Source organism: Polypterus senegalus, chromosome 13 (genome assembly GCF_016835505.1).
Source record: "Polypterus senegalus isolate Bchr_013 chromosome 13, ASM1683550v1, whole genome shotgun sequence".
NCBI lineage: Eukaryota > Metazoa > Chordata > Cladistia > Polypteriformes > Polypteridae > Polypterus > Polypterus senegalus.
In genome coordinates this window covers 44,718,789-44,742,243 of record NC_053166.1, presented here as the reverse complement: position 1 = coordinate 44,742,243, position 23,455 = coordinate 44,718,789, and the positions used below count along the sequence as shown (strand labels likewise).

The 23,455-nt window shown below is 38.8% G+C and overlaps 1 protein-coding gene across 3 annotated transcripts in view; it reads left to right on the top strand.

Moving 5' to 3' along the window:
- The window catches only part of LOC120543380 (E3 ubiquitin-protein ligase SH3RF1-like), a 147,676-nt gene that overhangs the window by 41,079 nt on the left and 83,142 nt on the right, over positions 1–23,455 (top strand). For all 3 annotated transcript variants that reach the window (XM_039776432.1, XM_039776430.1, XM_039776431.1), the window contains exon 3: positions 3,940–4,206. In XM_039776432.1, the coding sequence (XP_039632366.1) occupies positions 3,940–4,206 (267 nt within the window). The remainder of the gene's footprint in view (positions 1–3,939; positions 4,207–23,455) is intronic.

The following is a 23,455-nucleotide window of genomic DNA, read 5'->3' as shown; positions in this document are numbered from 1 at the left end:
TGGATTGGTGATAATTTATGCTGCAGTGACTAAACGTGTACTCAGTATTTCTGTTACACTAAAAACAACCTCATGGCTGCATTCTCTAAAGATTACAACTGTAATATATTGGCAGAGTTTCACTATGATTCACTACTTACCATGTTTGGATGCAACCAACAATTTTATCTTGAGACCTCAACTTTTTTGTAAAGTATTATGTTTAATAAATATGAACTCTAATTAGCCACAAACCCTCCATACCCAACAACTAACAGCAGCATATAAATCTTTTTATCAGTTGAATTGGCATTTGCTGTCTATGAAAGGCAACGTCAGCCAGATGATATTATAGAGGGGTAAAAATTATAATTATGCACATGACTAAACCACATAATTACATTCTGTTATTACTGATAGTATTATTATGACTCAGTATTACGAAACTATACAATAGACCAAGTGTCTCCAACCTTTTTTCCCCTGAGAGCTACTTTTCCAAAATGAAAATGGCCGAGAGCTACTCATGTTTTCTAACGTTTATTCTCATAGATTATTTCAATCCAAACAAACTGAATAAGCTTGTTTTGCCTGAACATTTACAAAACTAACATTTTGCATTAAAACGTCACAAAAAATATTTAATTCACCAGCAAATGCATTTTGTATGTCTGTATGCATTTTCTAGTGTATCTCACACTATTGAATTAACACACGAATGCTGCCAAAACAAAAAAATGCAATTCCAAATACACTGATATGACTTATTTATTTGTCATTGTGTTCCATGTCACAAATATTCACATGTCCAGTTGTATGTGTGATGTGTTTTTTAGTTAGTCAGATGACTGGCACTGCATGGAATCAACAAGTGAGGGGTATAGTGGGGTGTAGCCACTTACGTTCACACTTACGGAGTCATTTAAATGTTCATCTGCCAGTCTTGTTCTGAACTTTGATTTCATGACATTCACATTCACATGACTCACAGAGGTATGGAGACCTAAACAAAGCAGACATTTTAAGAGCTCTACTAAGCTCCAGAAATGGTGAGAATGCTGTTGTGACTGTAGCTGCACATTATTCTGAAGGTTTACTAATAAATAATATATAAAATCCAATGTCGCTCTGTCTGTATGTCTGTCCGCTTTTCACGAGAGAACTATAGAGTGGTCCAGATCTAATTATGCAATTTTCATTACGCTATTACTTATTAAGTTTATTACATAGAAAATCACCCGAAAAATCCCGGACCATCGAGAAGCGTGGGAACTGACGACAAGAAGAATCGTCTTTGCGCCGAACTGGAATCGTCACCGCATAAATCAAAGTCATCCAGACGAACTGGATCTGCATAATTAGATGTGCACCACCCTTTACTTAACGGATTTATATTGTTTTTTTGTCTATAATTTGCTTAAACGTCCCGGTTGATTTTGCGACTTCTCTCATTTCGCTATGTATCATAGTCCGCTTGTGGTACTTGAGCGAGGGGGAGAGGCCTTCCTCACTCACTCGCCAGCTTCTGCGCGTGTTCCTTAAACTCCGCTTAGCTAGCCAACGAGAGAACAATAGAATTCAACTTTGTTTGATATTTAAAATAAAGTGTTGCTTAGGTCTTGATAAATTTGAGTCCAGATATTCTCTTAAGTGTATGCCACATTGAAAAGATAGATTGCAATTCAGATTGTGGAGGGTGATTTGATTTTTTTAGAAAGATCGCCCACCCCTAATTTGACTAATCAAGTTTTCATATGTATATAGGGATTCATTAACCCTTTGGAGAGCTACTTGGAAAAGGGGTACGTGTTGGAAACCCTTGCAATAGGCAAATTCTTTGTTTTTTTAAGTAATTAGAATTTTTTAAAATGCTACAAACTTTCAAATCACCTTACACGTCTCCATGATCCTCTTAATGTTACGCCATACTTGCATTTTATTACTTGCTGAACGTTGCTTGCAGCAAGTCTTGCTGTGAAGTTTTTTCTAGGTAGGGGAGGTAGAATGCGTTGCCTTTCGGGCTTGTAATTGTTAATCTGTGCGTGTTTGTCTCCAGAACAGCGGAAGAGTGAAGTTATTAGCATTTTTGATTTGTAAAAATTGAATCTTTGCTTTTATTTAGCCATCATTTACGTTGAAAATGGTGCTGGGAAGTGAACTGTTATGTTTTTTAACTATTGTATATATATTATATTACTATAATTCATCTTTATTTTTGCATATGTATCTTGTCTGTATAAACTTGTCTGAAATCTGTGTGACACTGTAATGACGCACTCCTATTATTTAATAATAAGATTTGATATATAAAAAACATTATATTAGAAGATGTAAGGAGACAGCATAATGCACTTTGTAATTGTCAACAAGGATTTTCCATTTTTAAGCTGCTTTATTATTTTCATTTTTCTTTTATAAACCTACTTACTGCCTTAAACATTTTTACCAAATAAGCAGAAGGCCAGACACTGACATCAAAATAACCACTTTGGCTGTCATAACTACAAATTGGTTGTAAGTTGAAGGATACCTGTGTTTGGAGAAGATATGTAGGGATATGTCAGGACCTGTTAGTATGAATTTTGCCTTCTTTTTTTGGTTTCGAGGAGTTTGCTTGACTTTTTTATTGTAGCACTTAATGGCTACATAGTTACCTGTTTAATACCAAGGAAATGTTTGCATCTCTTTAATATTAAATGAGATAAATAAGAACACAATAGCCTATGGAGGCATATTTTAGTCATAATAATGCATTATTATACAGTTTAAACAGTGCAAACCACTAAAGTTCCAATTTTGAGACTCAGAGTATGCTTCAAGTGCTTTTTTCTATCAGATGTACGGCCCACTGCTCTTGAAATCTAATTCTATTACTTTGCAAGTGAATGGAATGTTTGATATTTCTATGTGAATAACACATAGACAATATGCTATTTTTATTTCCTGCTATGATTTCAATAATAATGTGTTCTGGTCAGTCCATTAAAATCAGAACTGAGACATCGTGGGAAAACTATTTGACAAAAGTTCAATCAAAGGCATTGTGTTTACAAAAAAAAGATGGCAGGACGTCACCTTTAGCTGATGCTGGGGTGACTATGTCAAGCCTGAAGGTTGATTGCATTTTCACTCGTAATGTGTTTAACTCCTATAGGTTGATGGTTTGTTCCACTTCCTCAGCATGAAGAAATCTGATTCTGCACAGAACTAAACCTTTCTTTTATTTATCCCATTACTGAGAGAAAATACATTGTACAAAGGTGTAATGACCAAGCACTGATTCCTTCCTTTCGAACTGATTGGCCGTGGTGGGCCTGTAAGGACCTGCAGCGTTTTGACATGCTTTAAGCTGTTATTGCAGCCCGCTGACTGGTGCAGTATGACAGCACGGCGCTGAGATGACATTCTATCCTCTGTGTGTGTGTGTGTGTGTGTGACTGATGATGAATTGGCACAGAGTCTTTCCAAGGGATGCAAGCCAAATGAGAATATACACAAAGGGAAACACTAAAGAGGCCATGACCCATTTGCACTCACCTAGATATCTCAGATGCTAAATTCTCAAATGTTCCTAGGCATTGGCTCCATATTGTAGACAGATCTCTTTCCTCACCAGACTTACTCAAGTAATCCACAACCTTTATTTCTGTATCCTCATTCCTTGCTTCCGTCCTTAATGAACTACTCTCCCAGAATCCTCACAGTGCTCTATAGGTACATCATAAGGATCCAGGTGCTGTATACCTTTTCCGAGTTTCCCAAAATCCAGCAACTGGGGGAGAGGGGGCACCATTTTGAGAAGGTAAAAACTCCAACTCACTCTTCCTCAGGGGCCAACTTTCAGAAGCATTCACCTGCCCAGTGTTACTGCGCCTTTCACCTGCAGGTTTAACGTAAAAGATTCAGGCTGAGGTTGCAGAGATCAATGACACATGTAAACAGATTGTCTCTTTGTGACAGGTTCCTTGTGCCAGGGCCCTCTTTGACTACGGCGGCAATGACCCTCGACACCTGAAGTTCAAACCCGGAGACATCATTCTGCTAAAGAGGCAAGTGGATGATAACTGGTTCCATGGAGAAGTTAATGGTGCAAGTGGACTTATTCCTGCTAGCTACGTGCAGATAATCACCAAGCTGCCTCAGCCACCACCTCTATGCAGAGCTCTTTACACCTTTGAAATGAAGGAAAAGGAAGACGTAGACAAACACTGCCTCATGTTTGCAAAGGTATGAAGATGAATTTAGCTCAATCGAAACTTCATTACAAATGTCTAGATTAGTAGGCACGTTGCTTAAATGAGTGGCACAGCTGTTAACTCTGGTGTCATTCAAATACAGCATCCGGATTGTTGTGCCTGATCGTCTGTGGATTTCTTCCTGGGACTAATTAGGTTTCTCTATGAGTACTCTAAATATTCTCCCACATGCCCAAAAATGTGCAAGTTAGATTAACTGGTGACTCTAAACTGGACCTGTGGGGTATGAGTGAGAGGGCTCCATGAAGGACTGGTATTCTGCACTCATAGCTTACAGGACAGGCTTCAGCAATGGTAAATTGGACAAAACCAATATTATCTACAAATGATTAAAGTATCAGGAACTGCAGTTTAATTTGTCACTGACCGGCATGGTCAAGGCTCCTGTTCTTCTCTTATAAATTTATCTCTCACACTAATTCTCATGTCCCTCACCCGGGGCCTCACCTATCACTTCAGGTGCCCAGTCTCCACTGGATCATTACCTGCTTTGGGTACAGTGGTAGGTGTAGAGTTTGACTGGGGTCACTCCATTAACCAGATCACATACATTGTGCTCAGGGAGACCGGAAACCTACTGTAGAGCAGAAGGGCAAACGCTTGCTTCATCTTGATTGCCAGTGTACTATAAGTACTGAGCATGAAAGCAAGACCTCATGATCCTTTGGGCTTTTTGGGTTTTTAACTGTGTTATCAGAAAAGTTACCTATGAGATAAATGACTTTTGGAGGAACATTATTCATGGTGGGGCAGTGTTTTCGATCCTCCAAAGTTACTAAAAAACAAAATAAAATAAGTATTGGATTATTGAACCATCAATAAGCAACACAAGCTGGGTTTAGATGGGTTTGTTTTACCGTATTCTCATCCCAAACCATACAAAATCAAATAACTAGTAGTTACACAGTTGACATGGTGGTGCAGTGGTTTATGCTCACAGCATCTGCTCAAAGCCTGTCTAAGCAGTCAGGTCCATTAAGTATTTGGACAGTGACACAATTTTCAAACTTTTGACTCTGAACACCACCACAATGGATTTACCAAAAATATTGTTTGAACCGTTTAGTAATGACAGAGATTTTCTGCATAGTCCCTCCATTTGCAGGGGCTCCAAAGTATTTGGACATTTGACTGACAAGCTGTTCCATAGCCAGGTGTAAGTAGTTCCCTCATTATTTCATTTACTATTAAGCAGGTAGAAGGTCTGGAGTTGATTCCAAGTGTGGAATTTGCATTTGGAAGCTATTCTCAATATGATGTCCAAAGAGCTGTCCATGCATGTAAAAACAGTCCATTATTAGACTGAGAAAACAAAACAAACCCATTAGAGAGAAAACAGAAACACTAGGAGTGGTCAAATCAACCATTTGGAAGATTTTCAAAAAGAAGAAACACACTGGTGAACTCAGCAACACCGGAAGGCCTGGAAACCTACAGAAGACAACTGTGCTAGATGATTGCAGTATTCTGTCCTTGGTGAACATTTAGCCAAACTAAGAACACTCTCCAGGACGTATCTCTGTCATTGCCAAAGTCTACAATCATGAGAAGACTTAATGAAAGTAAAAACAGAGGGTTTACCAAAAGGTACAAAGCACTGGTAAACCTCAAGCATTGGAAGTGCAGATTAGACTTTGCCAGAAAAACATTTTTTAAAAGCCTGTCCAGTTATGGAACAAATTTCTTTGGACAAAGGAAACTAAGATCAATATATACTAGATTGTTGGAAATAGAAGGGCGGCATGGTGGCGCATTGGTAGCACTGGTGCCTCACAGTAAGGAGACCTGGGTTTGCTTCCTGGGTCCTCCTTGCATGGAGTTTGCATGTTCTCCCCGTGTCTGTGTTGGTTTGCTCCGGGTACTCCAGTTTCCTCCCAAAGATGTGCAGGTTAGGTGCATTGGCGATCCTAAATTGTCCCTAGTGTGTGCTTGGTGTGTGTGTGCCCTGTGGTGGGCTGGCACCCTGCCTGGGATTTGTTTATTGCCTCGCGCCCTGTGTTGGCTGGGATTGGCTCCAGCAGACTCCCATGACCCTGTAATTAGGACATAGCGGGTTGGATAATGGATGGATGTTGGAAAGAGAAGAATATGAAGAAGAGAAGAAACGGGTCATGATCCAATGAATACCACATAATTTGTGAAAAAATGGTGGAGGCACTTTTATGGCATGATCATGCATGGCTGCAAATGGAAGTCAGTCAATAGTATTTATTGATGGTACGACCACTGGCAGAAGTATCTGGATGAATTCTGAAGTGTATAGGGCTATACTATCTGCTCAGACTCAGCCAAATGCTGTAAAACCGATAGGATAATGCTTTACAGTAAAGATGGACAATGAGCCAAAACATGCTGTGAAAGGAAACCAACTACTTTTCAATGTAAAGTAGTGGAATATTCTTCAAAGGCCATGTCAATCAACTGACCTCAACCCAGTTGGACATGCGTTTGTTTCACTTGCTGATGACACAACTGATGGCAGAAAGTCCGGCAAACACTCAGCAAATAAAGACAGCTGTAGTAAAGGCCTGGCAAAGCATCACTAGGGTGGAAACCCAGCAGTTAGAGATGACCATTGGTTCCAGACTTAAGGCAGTCATTGACTGTAAAGGATTTATAACCAAATACTGAAAATGATCATTATATATATATATGATTATGTTATTTTGTCCAAATAATTTGAGCCCCTGAAAATGGCGGTGACCATGTACAAAAATGTCTGTCTTTTCTAAATGGCTCATTTTTGTTAAACCCCTTGAATTAAAGCTGAAAGTCTACACTTCAGTATATCTTGATTGCTTTGTTTCACATCCATTCTGGTGGTGTATAGAGCCAAAATGATGAAAATTGTGTTATGTTCAAATACTTATGTACCTTACTGTATTCTCTCTCTCAAGTTTTTTTCCATGTATCCACCCCTCTCACATCCCCTCAGAGGTCTAAGGTTTAGTTAATTGTTGACTTTAAATGGCCTGGTACATGTCTGTGTGTCTGAGTTTTCGAGTGATGCACCATCCAGGGCTGACTTTGTCTCTATCTTCCTTTGACCCTAAATTGCTATAGATGGGTACAGAAAAATAATGAATAGGTGTCAGCACTTTCACTGCCAGACCAGGGTATTGAGGCCAGCTAGGCCCACTGTAAGCCCCCTGTTATTCCATATGACCCTGCATGTTTTGAGTATAGGATATCAACTTTTTTTGTCACATAAACTGCATATCACTTAAAGCAGTGATTCTTAACCTTTTCTGAGTCACAGACACCTTTAAGAATCTGATGAAAGCCATGGACTCCCTTCCCCTAGAAATATTCACATAAGTACAACTTTGCATGCAATGAATATAGTGTACTTTATTTATCGAGATTTGATTGTCTCATACATATATGACATACACAAAGTATCACTAAAATTTAAAGTAAACAATCTAAAAAAACTCCTTTTTTTATATAAAAAGTAATGGCCACTCATTATAATTATAAAATACTATCCTCTTGTGCAAATTAAAACAGATCTACTACTACTACGTTTTCTACTACCATTACTACTACTACTACTACATCTACTCTAAATCAACAGTACCAGGCTGTATCTATATATACATTATTATAAAATCTAATGTCTGTCCGTTTGTCTGTCTGCTTTTCATGGGAGAACTACTTAACGGATTTAGTTCGGGGTTTTTTTCTATAATTTGCTTGAACATTCTGGTTGATTTTGCGACTTCTGTCATAGCGCCAAGTATCATAGTTTGCTTGTGGCTGCGATTTATTGGCATAAATCCAAGACAGCAACTGTGGGTCGAGGGAAGGGGGAAGTGGGCGGGGCTCATCTCACTCACATGCCAGTCACCTTTCGAGTCGGTCTGATGTGGCATTGGCAAAAGGGTTTTAATCCCTCGCATTCCTCTATTAGTGACGGATATGCCCTTTCAATTCAAGAGATTACAGTTCCCAGTGAAGTGTTGCTTGGCAATGTCAATTAACAAGGCCCAGGGACAGACACTCAGGTTGGCAGGGGTTGATCTCAGCTCACCATCTTTCTCACATGGTCAGCTTTCTCCCGGGTTAGTTCCCCAAGGAACCTATATGTCCTCGCTCCGATAGCAAAACCAAACATATTGTATATCGAGGCCCTTGGATACGAAAGCTATCAATATAATATGTATATATTTATTTTAATTGATTCTTAAAGTTTGTCCAGTTTCACTACTACATAGGCAGAGCCGTGGGGGACAGGTAGCAGTGAATATAAATTTTAATCTTTATCTGACCCTCATGGACCTCCTTAAACCCATCCGGGTCCAAGGACCTCAGGTTAAGAACTTCTGACTTAAAGGATAAGTTTGGTATTTTTCAAATTATGTGTTCACAAACATGTTATAGATGCATTTGCCATGTGAAATTGTGTTCTGAAGTTAAGCATCTTCTATAAATCTTTAAAAACATGTATTTGGTTCCATAGTTTTATAATGTAACCGATGGGGCATGGGGCACACCAGAACATAACAGTCTAAAAAATTTGATAAGTTGTCTTAAAATTACACATACATTGTAAAATATCTTATATACGTCATTTTTGAACAAATAAACACCAATATTATGAGACTGAACCATTTTAAAAGAAGACCAGCTGTGCACATTACATCAGCACATATGTTTTATTGCATTAATCTTTCACCCCCAAGGAGCACGGTTTCCCCTCGAAAGACAACATCACACTAAACTGTGCCACATGCTTGGTGTCATCTTGATTTACTTACATATTTATGTGAGAACTACTCCCGGGAAGGCTACTTTTAGCAAACGAGCGAATCGAAGACCTATCTTTACCTTGAAAAAAATAGTACCAGGAACATGTGATAAAATGATGATTTCAAGATCCATTTAGCTGTCACAAACATGCATTGGAAACATAGCAGGCATGTTTTCTTGTATTGAAACTTTTGCCACAAAGAGGATTTGTTCAGTAAGTTTTTAGGTTTCTCGGTTACAGTATAAAACACCATGACTTTTCTTTTTATTACAGAAAAAATTTAACTTTAGAACACAGCTACATGCGGCAAATGCATATATACCATATTAAAGAAATACATTTGACATGAAAAATACCAAACTTATCCTTTACTTATCTGAATAGCACAAACAGAGCCCACACTAAAGTCTTTATAAAACCTGTTATCCACATTTACAAAACCATTCAGCACCACATTGGGTTCTGCTGCATTGCTGTTGTTTACTACTGGCAACCCCAATGTCTGCCTTTTTATCCACTTGAACTCATAATCATAACCTTGCACCCATAATTGATATAATAATTTTTGGAATAACATGTAAAACTTTCAAATTATGTTTAATTACCATTATGTGTCAAAGAGCAGCAACAATCACTAATGGTGTTTTAATTAGAGCCATCATTTCCAATGTGGTGATTATTTAATTAAAACTATCTTCCTCCCACCTCTTATAGACATGTATGGCAATGTTAAAATTGGCTCCGTATGAGTAAGTGTGGATGTGTGTGTGTGTGTGTGTGTGTGTGTGTCCTGTAATGGACTAATGCATCATCCAGGATTGGTTGCTGTGATGCTCCTAATGATATTGAGATAGGAAATATTCTTTCTGTACTTCAGTTTCCTCCCACAGTCCAAAGTCATGCAGGTTAGATGTATTGGCGATTCTAAACTGTCCCTAGTGTGTGTGCTTGGTGTGTGTGTGTGTGCCATGTGGTGGGCTGGTGCCCTGCCCAGGGTTTGTTTCCTGCCTTGCACCCTGTGTTGGCTGGGATTGGCTCCAGCAGACCCCCGTGACCCTGTAATTAGGATATAGCGGGTTGGATAATGGATGGATGCAATATCCTTTCCTGAACCTCAAGTTGATACGTGAATTAATTTTTCAGCTTTATTTTACTTTTAGATACCATGAGTGCTCAAGAACTCAGCTGGAAATAATAAAAGCCAGAGCTGCTGAAATTGGAAAACGCTGCTTCATTTTTCAAAAACGTGGCACTGGGATTTTGATAAGAACTGAAACAGCATTTTTTTTATCCAGGAGCTTTCAAAATGACTGGCTAAGTGTTCATTTCACGGATTTAACAAAATCTGCAAGGAAAATAGTCCCTCATGATGTATGTACTACTGTATAGGAAAACAGCATCTCCTTAAAACTTACTCTGGCTGAGATTTACTTATTAAATATACTAGAAGGACAGAAACAATGCTCTCCTGTGGCGATAGTAAAGCAGCAGGATGAGCCTTACATAAAAAAAGAAAGTAGTTTTTATGCCTTTAATGTTTACATCTGCTTGACAGTGCAGTGAAATATATTGTAGATGTGCCTAGTAGGAGATACTTTTACCATTCAATGAAAACTTCGTAATGAGGCTTCTTGTTAGAAGCAAGTCAGTGTGAAGGTCTATTAAACAAGAAAAAAGGAAAAAAAAATGATTTTCATTTTACATTGTGGTTATCTGATGAAAAGTAATGACTGCTTTTTTTGTCCTCCAGCTGAAGCAGCATTGGTTACACAGCATGTAATCACTCCGCTTGTAGCAGTGGGAAGAGAATCATTACCCAAAAACAAAAAATGATCAAGCCCCACTGTGCTTCTGTGAAAGCTCTGTCATTAGCTAGCCAAAGTGCAGATCTCCAAAATATTTGGAGGTCTCTCATTCGGGTCTGTGTTTACATAGCTCAGAATAATTAGACCCAGTTACTATTATTTACATAGCTCAGAATAATTACACCTAATTACTATTATCATAGCATTTTTTGCAGCTTGCTGATAGGAAAAGTTATTTTCTTTTTGATTTTTCATTTAATACATTTAAAAAGAGCAGTTCATCTGCACTGCCTTTCTAATCTTGGTTTATGCTCATTTATGAATGCATTAGGCCGCTTCACTGAAGTACATGTAGCTTCCACCCCCGGTGCAAAGCCAAAAGCACACCCACTCAGCAGCTGTGTAACCTCAGAAACTTAGGAGAAAGAAGGCCTTTCGGCAGATTCAGGATCAATCAGTGCTGTCCAGGCTTACATGCTGTAAAGGTGCAAAAAAGCTGCTCGGACAAGTGTGGTGAAAAGTAGAGAATGACTGTTATGGATGATAAGAAAAAGAGGTACCTTCAAGCTGTTCCTGAGCCCAGAATGAACAGCAAGGCAGCTGAAATATATAGAAACGGTGTTATATTAAGAAAGTTATCTATGTTTCTCATTGTTGCCCAGGTTTTATTTTAGAATGTTCCTTACTACCAGGGTGTTGTACCGTGTTAGCCATTATAAATGTAGAGAAAAGCCAAGAAAAATGACACCTTTTATTGGCTAACTAAAAAGATTACAATATCCAAGCTTTCGAGGCAACTCAGGCCCCTTCTTCAGCTGTTTGATTGATTCAGAATGTTCCTTTAAATTTTACTTTATTCTCATCTGAGCAAACAACATACAGTACATGGGCCAAAAGTAAGTGGACGCCCCTCCACATTTCTGAGTTCAGGTGTTTCAGCTGCATTCATTGTTAAGAGGTGCATAAAATCAAGCACACAGCCACACAGTCTCCATTGACAGACATTGGCAGTTGAAGAAGTCACACTGAAGAGCCCAGTGAATTTAAATGTGGCACTGTCATAGGATGCCACCTTTGCCAGAAGTCGATATGTGTAAGTTTTGCTCTGCCAGATCCGCCTCAGTGAACTGTACTTGAAGTTATTGTAAAGAGAAAGGGTCTGGAGCTACAACAGCTCAGCCATAAAGTGGCACACAAAACATGGCCACCAAGGGCTGAAGTACATAGGGCAAAAACAATGCCTATCCTCTGTTGCATCCCTCACAATACAGTTCTAAACTGAAGCTGGAAGCACCATCATCACAAGAAATGTGTATCAGTAGCTTCATGAAATAGCCTTCCATGGCCAAGCAGCTGCATACAAGCCTGTTATTACCATGCACAACGCTGTAATGGTGTAAAGAATACCACCATCGGACTCTGAAACAGTAGAAATGTGTTCTCTGGAGTGATGAATTCCATATCTTAATTGGCAGTCTGAATGGACGAATCTGGGTTTGGCAGATGCCATGTCTCTACTTTTGGACTGCATAGAGCCTAGTATAAAGTTTGGTGGAGGAGATGCAATGGTCTGGTGATGTTTTTGCTAAAGAAACTGACCCAAATTCCTGCTATTGCCCTCATATGTTACACAACCTTTTATATATATGACCTTGGGCAACATGACAGAGCACCAGAACAAACAGGAAAGAAAGTCACACATTTACACATGATGTATTGATAATATTCATAAAATAAAAAAACACAAAGTGCAAAAGTGAATGTTGCTTAAAATAATACAACCTGAAAATAGGCTACCAGGTGGCTCACTGTATTATAATGGTTAGTCCCTGGTCCAGTATTTCCCTTGATCCAGCATGCTGTCTGCATGGATGAAACAGAGAGACCAAGACATGGCTTCTCTTCATGATGGAACTTGGCAGAGAGATGGCTTGCAGTATCCATTTATTGTCACTCTATAGACCCTAACTCACCAATGAAACAGTTCAGAAAACAACCCTCCCTGTAGAGCCCATGCGTTGTATTTTCTCCAGTTTCAAAGGATACCCAAGTATAGCTTCAAAGAAACTAGAAAGAAATTATATATAGATAATCAAGTCATACCCTGGTTGTCCCTGTTCATTTCCTCCTCTTCTTTTCACAAATGGCCACAGCAGAAATTTAACAGTAGTCACATTCCTAAAACTCTGGGGGGACGAAATTACAATAGCTTAACTACAGAAAGTTGCTTCTTTATTTTAAATATCTTAAAAGACAATTTACAAGCAATTATCAAAATATTAAATATTAATCTACATTACAGACTGCCTTCCCTTTTGTATAAGTGATGTTCCCTCCCTGGTTGAACTTGGTATTACTTTTTAGCTTGAGGGTATAACACTAGGTTCCCATTGTCTTGAACCTTGTTCTAGTGCTTCAGAGCAGTTTTTTTCCAAGAAACTTTCTACACCAAAGAGCTTAATACCCCAGATCACCACTGACAATCCATAGAAGCTCTTCTCCATTTGTTACTGTGGATTTTCTTAATGTATAGCCCAGGGTATACTCATTCACTAACAGCCAGTTTAGAGTTTTCAATTAACCAGACATACAGTAGAATATGGCATTTTCAGTAACTTGAGAAAAAAAGCAAACAAACATGGAGAATATGCAAACTCCACACAGACAGATGTCAACTCTGTAAAACATTATGGCAGACACTACTATGCAACCATGCCTTCTTCATCCTTTTCATCTTTTCTCACTTTTATGTGTCGTCGATGTGCTTTGTCAGCCTTCTCCATAGTGTTCAGTCCTACCCTTCCTCCTCAGTCAAAAACATTTGCTTCAAATCTTCTTTTATTTTATCCATCTACCTCCGATCCAATTTCTTCTCCCTCACTTTCTCTTCTGCTGTTCTTTCATTTCCATCACTCTTTTTCCTACAAATTAATTGTCTCTCCTCATCACATGTCCATATGACTTCAAGCTACTTTCCTGCACATTCTTAGATACCTCTCCCACTTTCATTGTACCTCTGATTGTTTAATTTCTTAACCTTCTCATTTCTGCCACATTCAATTTCTTCTCCTGTGATCCCTTTACTACTCATGTATCAGCTCCATGCATCATTGCTGTTCCTACCACTGTCCTAAAACTCTTACCTTTAATCTTTGCTTTAATTCTTCGACCACACAATACTCCTGATACGGTGGGTTATCTCCACATCTAATTCTCCATCTTGGGCTACCATTGGTGCTAGGTATTTAAACTTAGCCACTCTTTTCAATAGCTCTCCTTGCAGACTTCTGAATACTGATCATCATTAAATCTCACATAGTATATTCTGTCTTCTTCCCAATTATCTTCTGTCCTCTATTATCCAAAACCATTCTCCATTCTTCCAGCTTCCTCTTCCCTTTCTCCTTTCTGGTACAACTCAACAATACATTGAATTGTGAATTTCACCTTGGGATTAATAAAGTATCCATCTATCTATCTATCTTATCTATCTAGAGTATGTTTCTCAGCAAAAACAAGCAACAGAAGGATTGGTCTTTTATCCCAGAAGTCAACACATCCATAACCAGATCAAAGAAGTAAGGAATTGAAGAAGATCCCTGGTGCAGACCTTATCTAACTGAGATCTTGTCTGTTACACCAACACTGCTTTTAACCCGAGTCCTCACTCCCTCATACATATCCTCACATACCTCTGTAGTTCTCCTTTCTCTCTTATTCACCAGCCGACCTCCTGACATGGTACTGTTTCATAAGCTATGATACAAATTCTGCACAAACATGTAAGTAAAAATCCAGTATCTATGGTTTTCACACCTGCCTTGAATAAAACTTACCAGCAGGACAATGCAGTTATGGGAGGACATGAACAGAAAAACACTCAGCCACAACTCTCAAAAACCCACAAAAGGCTTGCCTGTTTGTCTTGTTTATTCCATATTCAAATTATACCAGTGAGTCTCTGCCCTCCACTTATCTCCTGAGTCTTGACTCACCATCCTTAATTTTTTTCCAGCACTATGCACCGCAAATGTTCATTTACTTAAGATATGCCTTGTTGAAGACATTTCCCCCAGGCTGCCCAAACAGCGACTGAGTATAGAAAAGTAGCGAGACAAGCGCTGTCTCTAAGAGTGGCCAAAAATGTAAAGAAAATGTGATGGATTGGTTTTGAAATATTTCTAATTTACAGTAAGCCTTCATTTAAAATTGTTCATTCAAAGAGTTGATCGTAAGGTGTGCATTTCCATACAAAGCTGCTGCAGTTCCAGAGACCAGATGTGACTCAGCAGATAAGTATAAGCTGTATTTTAGCTCCCTCTGTAACTCTCCCATCATCTCCCCCTGTGATTTGAAGTTACAGAGTGGAGTCATTATTTTAGATCGAGTTGTCCTGAAAATGCACAAGCTTTCCATTCCCAGAACACAGCAAATTCCCAGGTAAGAATCATCATTTTGTGATGAACAAAGACGTATATTCCTCCACCACCCACACCCTAGTGCCTCACCCAACCGTATATTACATTTCTTCACATATCTCAGTGACACAAATGGAATTTATCTCAGATATTTTTATTCCCATCCTGCCTACAAATTGTATTTGTTCATGAGTAGGAGGAGTATAAAACACAAGTCTCTGAAAGCGTTTTGATTGAAAATCCATGCTGTGCAATGACTTTTAGATTGCAGGCTTGTTTTTTTAATAAAAGGGTATGTGTGCCATGTATCCATCCATTCTTTGTCATAAATTACTGCCTTGTAATTACTGGAAAGAAGGCAGAGCTAAAAATTGAGGAAGATAATAGGAGCAATTCACAGTCGTTACTCAATCTCAACTATGCTAATCTGTGCCATAAATACCAGACTTGATCATTTGTTGTAAATGGAATTTTTAATCCAAGAATATAACATTTCTTTTACTATACAGTAAGCCTTGTAAATCCAGGAGCTTGCTTTAGCAGACTTAAGACTCAAAAAGATCACCAGTCTGAGTTTTTCCCCTAATGTTGTTCGCTGAGGGCATTGATCTAATTAATGGGTATAGTCCAGGGGTCCTCAATCACGGTCCTGGAGAGCCGCAGTGGCTGCAGGTTTTTGCTCCAACCCAGTTGCTTAATAAAAAGCACTTATTGCCAAAGTAACACTTCTGCTTCACTTTAGTGATTTTGAGCCCTTATTGCTTAATTTTGTCTTAAACAGCTATTTTAATTGCTCCTTATTATCAATAACATGCAAATGACAAGAGAGAGCAGCATTTCTCCATTTAGCTTATTTACATTTACACCTTTGTGTATTTATCTGCACTATTGGGTTTAATTAAATACTTGGAAGAAAAATGAAGAGAAAAAAGTGAAGGACTGAGAATTACTCGTCCATTTTAGCCTTCAAATCATTTGCATGATAGAAAGGGAAAGAAAATCTAGGATATGAGAATGACCTGACATAGCAGAGTTAATTTAATTTCATAGCTTGTTAGTGCTTTATTGGCAAGAATTGCTTTCTAATTAAGCAACCAGGTCAGAACAAAAACCTGCAGCCACTGCGGCGCTCCAGGACTGGGATTGAGGACCCCTGGTATAGTCTGTTAACTTGCAAATGAAACTGAACAAATGTTTGCTTTAATTTTCAGCCTTCATAACTAACTTTCATGCTGCCTCACAGATTCAAAGTCCTGGGTTTGAATCCCACATCTAGTCACTGTCTATGTGGGGTATGGGCACATTCTCCCCATGTTTGTGTAGGTGTTCCTCTGGGTACATCTGTTTTTCTCTCCTGTGTCCCAAAGATGTGCCTGTTAGCTCACCTGGTGATTTTAACTCGGTGTGTGTTTGAGGGTGAAAGTGGGTCTAGCACACCATTCTGTGCTGATTCCTGACTTGCCCCTAATGCTGCTAGGATTAGCTTAAATCTTCTTAACCACTGCAATGTTATATTAAGGTTCTACTTTCTCTTTCCCCCAAAACCTAAAACCCACTGCCCATTTAGCTCACATATATTAGTAAATGGAAGCATTTCATTGAAAAATGCAACAACGCTTATAGCTGAATCTACAGTCATTAGATAGGTCAGGTGCTCACACATTATAGAAAAAAAAAAGAAAATTTCCTGATCCATTTCTGAAGGAGAGCTCCGTCTAAATGACATAAATGTCATTTACTATATGATCAATGGAGGACTGCCTCATAGTTCTAAACACCTGGGTTCTTGTGTCCTGGCCCAGACACTCTATGTGTGGAGTCTGTTTGTTTTCCTACATCATTTTATTAAATGTACTCTATGTGTCAGGATAATTGATAACTCTGAATTGGTTATGTAAAGAGAAAGCCCCCAAAGGACTGGCATCCCACCCAGATCTGGTTCTAGCATTAAGCCCAATACTGTCTGGATATGTATCTACCCCATGCAACTTTTATCAAGCATAAGCAAGTTTATTAACGAACAGACAAATAAATTATCAATATTCCCTTCGACTAGGTTGTGTACTGGCCATGGTTAATTTTTTGTTTTTAATTTGTAACTGCCAGAGAGGAAGCTTATGCATCCTGGCCAGAATAAAGGAATGATTCATGTCTGGCCAGGAGGCCATTATGGAAGGAACAGGTAAACAAACTCACTGGGAGCAGCTAATTCCCCCATCCAACAGCTGGCAGTGTCCCTTTAACCTAAACCTAAACACAGTGGCACGGGAGTTGGAATCTGGAAATGGGGTTCTTTGGAAACCACCAGAGGGAGCTGCTGTGGTTTCCACACAACCAGGAAATGCTCTGTAATTGTTCCTGGGTCTAGTTTAAAAGGAAGCCTGCTGCCTTATTTGAGTCGGAAGGCAGCAGCCAACACTCAGTGGGAGGTAGAGGAGAAAAAGTAATTGTGGAATTTATTTATATTGTTTATGGGCTGATTACTGGAGGATTGTGAAGAGGTGCTTCGTGTGAAAAAATACCTTTTATTTAATTCATATAACGTCTGATATTATATTGTGTCTTGACCTTGGGGCGCTCTAGTAACCCCTGGTGGCCACAAGTTGCATCAATAACAATTTATTTCTTGCATAGCCCAAAATCACCCAAGGAATGCCACAATAGGCTTTAACGGGTTTTTTAACAACAGTCTTGACTCCCTAAGAAGACAGAAGGGGAAAAAAATTGAAGAAGCCTTGAGAAAGGAGATTCGGAGAGAGACCCCTTTCCAGGTGGGTGTCAAACAATGGGGTAAATACAACACAGAAAACAGAACACAAGTAATGCTCTTCATAGAGCTAGATGGTCAATCTATCATTACCACCTCAAAAATACAATAGTAATAGTACAAACTACAAAGCAAAATGCAAGAATAAATTATAAAATTCACTAATTACAGAACTACCACAATATAGGATACAGATTTGTTTAGAGTCTCCCCACTACTGGCCATTTCAGAGCTGAGTCAGTGCTGGGCCACCCAATCTGACGAACAGACCCTTCTATCCGATGATTCCAGTGCACCTTTGTCAGAGATGACTTTTCCATAAGCAACCAAAAAACATCAGTCTATATTATATTACTTTCAACATTCTTAATATAACCTGCATATTCTCACTGATTTTTAGCTTACTAATGACATTCACATTAGTGAAAACCTCAAAAAAATAAGAATGAACTATAATTCCTACTTCCTTATCTCCAGATTTTATTTGCCCAAGCGGCCCCTAACACTGCTGCTAAAATACTGAAAAACCTCTTAGTGCTGACATTTGCATTGCTAGCAAAATGCATCTCCAACCTGCTTTTTGGCATTTCTAATTTCTCTCTTGATTGTAGCTCTCATGTGTTCCTAGGCATTACAGTTAATGCTGTTATCAGTCTTAGAGATGGTAATGAAGCTGCTTTTTTGTTATCTTCTTACTCATCCAGTTTACTCATCAATCATTGCCCATTTTGATTTTTTTTCTTGCTTCATTATTTTCTTGTTTTTGTGAAATTAAAGGTATTACTTTTATCTTTTGCTGTATGATGGGGTGCCTAGTTGTCAAGAACACGATCAAAGAGGTATATGTGTACTGATTGCACTGGGCGAATAGAAAGAATACTCAAAGTCACAATAAAAAGGCCAAGATTGTAACCGTGAATACATGAGATAAATAAATATAGTTCATGATGTGAAGCACAAACTTAAGTCGGGAAGTAATGTAGGATTTCGTAGCCTAAAGGTGATGCACAGCCAGCACAGGCAGGCAGCAGCATAAATTAGAAATCAGGATGTGAAGATAGAACAGTCAAAAAGCAAGTTAAGGTCAAAATCACGTAATGAAGAATCCAGATAACAAGGCCCAGGATGTGTAACAGGAATCATAGTAAAAAAACAGGGAAACGGGTCAAAAGCTAGATTAATATATATAAATGGACCTAAAAAGAAAGATGTATAGAAAATTGTAATCAAAAATAGAAATGACTTTGTAACCAAAGAGCTTTTAAATTAATCACACAACTGCCATGTTAAGATTTCTTTGAATATCCATCCACCAACTCGGGCAAACCAGAAAATGTCAGACAATGACCTTTATACCTTTGACCCCATGATGTCACATTCTGCACCCTCCCAGTTGACCTAGAAACTGCTGGGCGACATACACAACAAAGATCACAAAATGGCGCCATGGGAGAATGCTATTCATTTTTATCTAAATGAAAAATGCATCTTTTCTAAAAATAAATGTAACACTTAGATTCATTGACCTTTAAAACCCCTAAAACAACAATTTTAGTGGATAAGAAAATTTATAAGGAAAAGATAGATCATGACAGGAGACACAAATCCATTAATTGTAGTAAAGGAACAGAAATTTCCCCCAGAAAATACTAACAATATTGAGAGCTAAAGTCTTTTTCTCTGGAAGAATTTGAAATATCAGATATCAATATCGGTCACATTGATGATGACACGTGTCCCAGATTTGCATGTCGACTTGCCAGGTGTAAGAGCCATTTGTGTAATAATATGTAAATGCATGTATTAAAGTGTAAGTATTAGTTGATTAATCATGCCTTTGTGTACAATAAGTAGGTGCTCCATTAATCTGTCCTGCTTCTAGTTTTAATTTTGTAAAGGGTGTTGGGTCAAATAATGCCTGTTGAGCAACAGTCTTTTGACCATTTTAGCAAGATATAATTACATAGGCTTAGAGTAAAGGAAATGGCATTTTTTGAAAAATGTTAGGCCAAGTTTAATAAGTTTATTATATTCTTTAATTTGCCTATGTTTTGTAATAAAGTTCTTTAAATCATATAGAACAAGTTATGAATAGTTTAACATGTCAGAATCTTCAGTCCTGCTCAAAATGGCACTCAACAGGGAGGCAACAGGAGCCATCAACATAAATGGATCAGGTTCAATGCAAGGAATAATACTGTGGAAATGTCCACATCATATAACAACCACAAAACACAATAACACATTGTTATGTAGCTTGTATTAAAGAGAGTTGGGAGTCCCACAATAAAAGTCAACAGAGATGAACTGAGAAGTTAAGTGAGGTTCTCATGGTACGCTGGCTGTTGTGTTCTCTGGAAGCTGTGAGTGAGTGCACAAGTTTGGAGTATGGAAGGTTATACATACAGTAGAAGGAAGTTAATAATACCAGGGGAAAGCACGTCTCCAGCATGACCTGGTTCCAGATATTATGGGGTGTTAAAATAATTGGGTAAGGTAACACTTTTGGTAACTTTAAGATAATAATGTTTTGGTAAATAAAGAACTAGGTATCTAACTGGGAGTGTCACAATCCTTTTTCTAAAAAATCTCTGCAAAACAAAGAACTTTCTTGACATCTCTCCTGGCACAGATCAAGATACATTTAGGTCCATAAGTATTTGGACAGTGATACAGTTCTCATAATTTTGGCTCTGTGTGCCACCACAATGGATTTGAAATGGAGCAATCAAGATGTGATTGAAGTGTAGACGTTCAGCTTTAATTCAAGGAGTTTTTAACAAAAACAATGTAGGAGCCATTTAGAAAAGTCAGACATTTTTATACATGGTCACCCCTTTTTCAGGGGCTCAAAAGGTATTTGGACAAAATTACATAATCATGAATATAACGATCATTTTCAAAACGTGATTGAAAATCCTTTGCCGTCAATGACTGCCTGAAGTCTGGACCCCATTGCCTTCTCCAAGTGCTGGGTTTCCACCCTGCTGATTGGTTGATTGACTTGGTCATTGAAGAATATCCCACTTGGCTTGCTGTCACAGTATGTTGTAGCTTATTGTCCATCTGTACTGTGAAGCATCATTCTATCAGTTTTACAGCATTTGTCTGAATCATGTACACTTCAGAAATCAACCTGCAGCTTTTGTCATCAGTTATATCATCAATAAACACCAGAGACCCACTTCCATTGGCAGTCTTGCATGCCCATGCCATAACACTGCCTCCACCATCTGTTTCACAGATGACGTGGTATATTACAGATCATAAGCCATTTCGTCTCCTCTCCATACTCTTCTTTATCCATCATTCTAGTATACAGTATATTGATCTTAATTTCATTTGTCCAAAGAAAACTGTTCCAACTGAGGAGAGAGATGGACGTCTGAAGTGGAGCTCCGCCAGCAGTGTTGTTATTTTTCATATTATTTGCTTATTATCCTGAGATATCCTGTATTTATTCAACCTGAGAGGGACTGCTACAGTATATGTTAGCACATATAAACATGGCCAACAAGAAGGGGGGTTCGAAAGAATCGAAAACTAAAGCTACATCCAAGCTGCGATCAGCAAGCCCCAGTTCAAGATACGGCCTTTCAGAGACAGACCTGAATCAGATAGGCGAAAGCACAGACTCCTTGGGACCACGGTCCGCTACATCGTGGCCGGCTGAGAGCAAAAAGGGGAGCGAAGGTGCAATTGTGCGTGCAGATCTGGATAGCTCTCCGATTGGAGAAGATTACCTGAAACTGGAAAGGGCCGTGAAGTCCGCGGCTTCAATTACGCGAGCCTGGAGCAGCGGGGACACCGGCTTCAGCAAAGTCTGCTGCTTTATCTACGGTACAAGAAGGCACAATTGAACTATCTGAACTGAAGGTGTTGCTCGCTGAGCTCACGCAAGATATAAAGAAAAGCGAGAAGGCTAATGAGAAAGCAACGGCAAAGGCACTTGAGAGACTGAAGCAGGAATTGAAACAGGAGATGAAACAGGCCAATGAATGGCTGTGTCAAGAGCTTCGACAGGTGCTGGGTAAAATTGAAGAGCGCATTCAGGAAAACTCGGTTAAACTGAGCACGCTTACAACAACAACAACAACAACATTTATTTATATAGCACATTTTCATACAAACAGTAGCTCAAAGTGCTTTACATATTAAAGAATAGAAAAATGAAAGACACAATTATAAAACAAAATAAATCAACATTAATTAACATCGAATAAGAGTAAGGTTCAATGGCCAGGGGGGACAGAAAAACAAAAAAACTCCAGACGGCTGGAGAAAAAATAAAATCTGTAGGGATTCCAGACCATGATACCGCCCAGTCCCCTCTGGGCATTCTACCTAACATAAATGAAACAGTCCTCTTTGGATTTAGGATTCTCACGGAAGGGCTTGATGATGATGATGGTCACGTAGACTTCTGCCTTTTAATCCATCCATCATTGTTGGAGCATCATGAAGCTTTGAGTAGGTGGTGGTGGCACAGGCCACCACCACAAAGAAACCGGAAAAGAAACAGAAAAGAGACTAGGGGTCAGTACCGATTTTAGAGCCACCATGAATAGTTATTTTGAGGAGATTAAACATATAGAGTATCAGGATTAAGTTAAATTACGATTAAAATGAAGTTATAAAAAGGCCATGTTAAAGTAATGTGTTTTCAGCAGTGTTTTAAAGTGCTCTACTGTATCAGCCTGGCGAATCCCTATTGGCAGGCTATTCCAGATTTTAGGTGCATAGCAGCAGAAGGCCGCCTCACCACTTCTTTTAAGTTTTGTTCTTGGACACTACGCTTACTGATCAATTGGAGGATTTCAAGGAGACATTCACGAATCAGATTGAAATGGCCGAACATTTAGCTGCCAGTGCCGAGGAAAGAGCAGTAAATGTCAGTTCCGAATGCAAAAAACTCGGAGAAAAACTTGGAGACAGACTGGCTGCTTTAGAAGATGGGAGTAGAAGGTATAATGTCAGAATTGAAGGTCTGCCGAAGAATCGAGAAAGTTCAAATCCTGAATTCGCAGCTGAACTTTTTTCTAAAATAATCGGGGCGACTTTAAAGCAGAATCTGAGATAGCAGCGCTTACGCATCACGCGATCAAACACCGTCAGACCCGACCAAGATCTTTTATAGTTCGTTTTGAACGATTATCATTTAAGCTAGAGGTGATGGCACTCCTCAGAAACAAGGAAGATATTATATATGAAAATAACCAGATTCGTATCTTCCCTGACTTCTCTCCAGCAACAGCTACTAAACACATAGCCTTCTATAATATTAAATAGCGGCTACGGCAAGCCAGTGTCAAATACAGCCTCCTGTATCCGCAAAACTGAAAGTGGAATGGCAGGGTCAATTCTATGTCTTCGCTAGCAAGGAAGAAGCAGAAAATGAATTAAGAAAGCTGATCCGGACTATTCTGATACATAATTGTGAGTCATGGCGGTAAATGATAAAGCAAGGATTAATAATC